Here is a 4,556-nt window from a genome sequence, read left to right on the forward strand (position 1 = left end):
GACATTGTTCCATTCTGGCCGTAGAGGAAACCTTCCAAAAATCTTAACATTATCTTAAAAGAATTATGTGTACATCTACAATTTGTATGTAATAGTGCCATCTCTGCCCCTTCGAGTTCAATTTAGCCATCTACATGTGCGCACGGCATCGCGCCATTATTAAGATCAATGAGGTGCGAAATCTCCTTTTCATTTGTCTGTACATGTCGGGTGTGATAATGGGGTAAGAAATCCTGTCAATTCTTATCAAATAATTCCAACGAATCTCGATTGTTCTCTGTCTCGTCGCAATCTACAGTTACATTTATCTGCTGGGAAGATAAGAACTTCTGGGAAGATAGGAATGCATCAGGATCAAACGATAAGGCCATTTGGTTGCTTAACAAATAATGCAGTTAATAATACTGATATGTTAATATTTCACGTCTTAATATTTCTGCAATGGAAAATTTTAGGAACTGATAATATTCTTATGCCAATATTCCTTCACATGCCAATATTCCTATTATATTCGGAACAGTTTGAAACAAATCAATAAGCAATGTACTCGTATATTAAATTTTTGAAGTTGGCGAGGCTTTTTATAGTGCATAAGCTGCGACCAAGAAGCATAGGGAAATCTAAGAGAAGTGTCAGATATTGTCTTCAGACGTATTTGCTGTTTGCCGACCTTCCGCCAATTGAGGTAACGGGGCTTTTTCCTATTCAAAAAAAGTAGAAAGGCTGAGTAACTGTATTTGAATTTCAGATAATCTGTCCATGAATTTCAGTTAAAGGGTATATGTTTTTTCTATCTCACAGAATCAAACGATTATTCCACCTGCTCCGTCTTCTGAGATAATTTGAGAGCCATCAATAAAATGGCTGCGGGACGAGGACAAGTGGAATCAATTGATACAACTGATTGGCAACCGGCGAGTTTGCCAGCAGTGAGAATACAGCAACCAGGTGGTTCGGATGAACTTTTGATCGGAGTCATGACTGCCACGCCTTCTACAGGTCCTTCCTCAAGTCTGTTTGAGGTACTGGAAAATGCGAGTGTTAGCGTTCTCTGTTCTCGTAGATCCTTCACCAACGAGAAAGTTCTTCATAGCATCCTAGTCTCGGTAATATTTATAACTGCAGATTCCTTCCTCAACCATTCACTTATTGTGCTAGTCAATCTCATGGTTTCTTCACAGAGTAAATCAGTTTAGCATCAGTGCTCATCTGAAAGTGTTCTTTGTGGTGTAAATAAATGTAAATGCATGTTGTTTTCTCTTTTTTCCTTCGTAATTTCGTATCAGTCAGTCAATAAATGCATCGCCTTTTTTATTCTTTCACATTAGTCTTAGTTTTTCTAGATAATTTAGGATCAAAGTCAATTTAGAATCAGATTTCTTTGGGACTGGTTTTTGTGTTTTCTAAATAAGTTATTCTCGTGATTTAAATAATGCATTGATCTTATTATTAATTCTTTCATTTGCTCATGGCATTAGGTTTTCTGGTTTCGGGTAGAATTGTATAGTTTTCCATTTTCCAGGTTAGGTAGGAAATGGCTAATGGGCAAATCTGATCAATGTTTTGCCTGTATAATTTTCGAAGGGCTTGCTCCGACTCAGCTGTATTGATTCAAACGTTAGTTCTATGGATAGGATGCACTGGTAATGTAAGAAGAGTAAATAATATTTATTTTGGCATATTCTATAATATAATTTTAAGATTTTTTGTTTTTTAAAATATATTTTTAAATGTATAAATGGATTTAGTATATTTGAAAGCTTAAAAAATTTTGGAACATTCAAATTATGTAAATTAAACAATTTAAATTCATTTTTTTTTAAATTTATGTGAAATTTTGATTAAAATTAAAATTAAACAGGAAAATGGTGAAAAAAATCATTTAATCCATAAATTAAATTAGACAAGGCTAATTTAAACTTTCCCGTGGTTTTTTCACTGAATGACCTAGGTGGTTTTTGATATGATTTACTGTTTTTACAGGTGCCATCTGGCCTGGATATAGACGACCTGAAAGGCAAGCTCCACAGTTGGGCTGCCAACTAAAAACAGGTGCCATCTGAGCTGGATATAGATGACCTGAAAGGCAAGCTCCACAGTTGGGCTGCCAATTGGGCGGAATAGAAATAGAAGACGTTTTGGATTTTGAATAGACGTCCACGATCATCAGTATAAGTTTGTTAATAGGGTGATCGTTTTTATCAGTTTAACATAGCGCCATATTTATCAGTTTATTGTTTTCTCTTCTCTTCTGCAACCGAATATTGCGGAGCGTTGACGTCGCCAGAACGAATTTTCATGTCTCGCTTATAAATCTTGCTTTAAGCTAGGTTCTAGTTGTAAAAAAGGTTTGAGTGAATAATAGAAGTTGATGATCCAGAAAGTTTCATATGTGGTACCGGTGCTTCTCACGTGCCGGAATAAACTCTGGTATAATGAAGTCAGCCTTCGAATATATATAGCTATATATTTGATACACTATAATGCAAAGGAATGCTTTAAGATACAATGTCATGTAAATATGCTCCAATATTATACGTTTACGTTTTTCTACTGAGTGTATGTGGACATTGCTTTTCAGGCGACTCGGAATTTTAGAAATTGATTTGAATTTTGATTATTATTAGTTTAATTTTGAGTAATGTAATTTATATTATTTAAACTTTAAAAATAAATATCAATAAAAATATAATTTTCTATTGTATTATAAATTAGAAATTTTATTAAATTATCTAAAATTAAAATTTTGAAAATAAGTAAATACTAGCAATTGTCTCAAAAGGTACAAAGAGGGGTAGATAAGATTATTAAATTGGAATTGTTGAATTTTCTAGAAAAGTTAATTGGTTTGTGGAAAACCTTGTTCTCTTGGACTGGATCATTGTGTAATTTCCTTTCTTTAAATGTTTTGTTTATACCTATATTACAAGGAACACATTGAATGTCTTATTTCATTTTAGAGTAAGTTAATTACCCGAAATCAAGAGGTTAAGTTAATTACCCAAAATCAAGAAACCTTCATAGGTGGCTAAGCATATACGAAGAATACATCTCCGAGTAAAATTTCAAAAGCATGAATACACGCCTTTTCATATGCACAATAAACCCAGCTTTTGAAATTTCAATGTTTGGATGCATCCCATTCATATGCTACAATAAACCCATATTTTCTTTAAATTTCAATACATAAACACATCCATTCATAAGCCATAACAAAGCCACAAAAAACAAAACCCAACCATGGTATGCCAGAGCATTATCCCCATTCAAAAGCAAAGAAATAACGAATATAAACGCCAATATTCCACAGTCTTGACTAACCAAACCAATCATTCCCATCTGAAAAATAAAGAAAATAAACAAAACCTACGCACCCGTCCTGTAAGCCAACGCCATTAACATGAACGGAGAATAACACGCGTTGTCACAGATTGTATATTTGACGTTGGACTGTGTCAAAACATTATAAAACCACACGTATGCCATATTTTTTTAATGATGCGACGGAAGGAAATGAAATCCACACTCTGATCTACGCCCTGTGTAAAAATAACTCACACACATGCTGTAATTAAACAATCTGCAATGAAATTAACAAATGAACAGAATTGAAACGCTGAAATGTAAATCTACAGATGCTGGTAATGTAAATCTACAGAATTGAAATGCTGGTAATGTAAATCTACAGCGCTGTGGTTTAATCTAGCTAAATCTCCCAGTTGTGGCGGGCCCTGCCACTTCTGGGAGCAGGAAAACTTATAGAAACTGGAGAATTAAAATCTACGCAAGCTTAATCAACCTGTCTCATTTGATTCAATCTGCCCACGTCAAGGAAATCAATTGGTTCTTTCATTGAAGGAAAATAGTCTGCTTTACATTCAACGGTAATTACATGTCCCAAAATAAAAACCTGTCTATTATTCCTTTCCCAGGATCAGAGCACACGGCTTTATAATACAGCCAATACAAAATTGGAAATGATCCGCTCCACGGATCTCTCCACAAGATAAACTAACCAAGCTAAATAAAATGACAAGCAGCTGAACCTCGATCTGGAGATCGGCTTCCTCTTCGAATTAGTAAATACGGATGAGATCGGATCTGTTGTGCTGCACTGTTAAAAACTCACGCACTTTGAAATGGAAGACTTCACCCACTTGTAAATGAATTGGAAACGCGTTCCAATCAAAGCATTTAATCACGCCATTAAAATCTAGTTCAAAACGTATGATTCCTAGTACTTTTCCGGATCCAACTTCACATATACAAAACCTACGCACCCGTCCTGTAAGCCAACGCCATTAACATGAACGGAGAATAACACGCGCTGTCACAGATTGTATATTTGACGTTGGACTGTGTCAAAACGTTATAAAACCACAAGTATGCCATACTTTTTTACTGCTGCAACGGAAGGAAATGAAATCCACACTCTGATCTACGCCCTGTGTAAAAATAACTCACACACATGCTGTAATTAAACAATCTGCAATGAAATTAACAAATGAACAGAATTGAAACGCTGAAATGTAAATCTACAGATGTTGGCAATGTAA

At 34.9% G+C, this 4,556-nt stretch overlaps 1 protein-coding gene across 1 annotated transcript; it reads left to right on the forward strand.

The window, feature by feature from the left end:
* Window positions 1-537: 537 nt before the first annotated feature.
* On the forward strand, window positions 538-2,523 carry LOC149176406 (uncharacterized). The gene is made up of 3 exons (XM_089419907.1): window positions 538-685; window positions 802-1,106; window positions 1,984-2,523. The coding sequence occupies exons 2-3, from the start codon at window positions 861-863 to the stop codon at window positions 2,044-2,046; spliced, it is 309 nt and encodes a 102-aa protein (XP_089276033.1). The 5' UTR covers window positions 538-685; window positions 802-860; the 3' UTR covers window positions 2,047-2,523.
* The last annotated feature ends 2,033 nt before the right edge of the window (window positions 2,524-4,556 follow it).

Source organism: Pinus tabuliformis, chromosome 4_1 (genome assembly GCF_031772625.1).
Source record: "Pinus tabuliformis cultivar Carrire ecotype Pingquan chromosome 4_1, CPIR1, whole genome shotgun sequence".
Lineage (NCBI taxonomy): Eukaryota > Viridiplantae > Streptophyta > Pinopsida > Pinales > Pinaceae > Pinus > Pinus tabuliformis.

What these genes read in the sequence shown, in the direction of transcription:
- LOC149176406 (XM_089419907.1), top strand. Translation starts at nt 861, where the DNA reads ATGGCTGCGGGACGAGGACAAGTGGAATCAATTGATACAACTGATTGG. An exon ending in TTCATAGCATCCTAGTCTCG is followed by an intron (nt 1,107 to 1,983) that starts GTAATATTTATA and finishes CTGTTTTTACAG; the next exon opens with GTGCCATCTGGCCTGGATAT.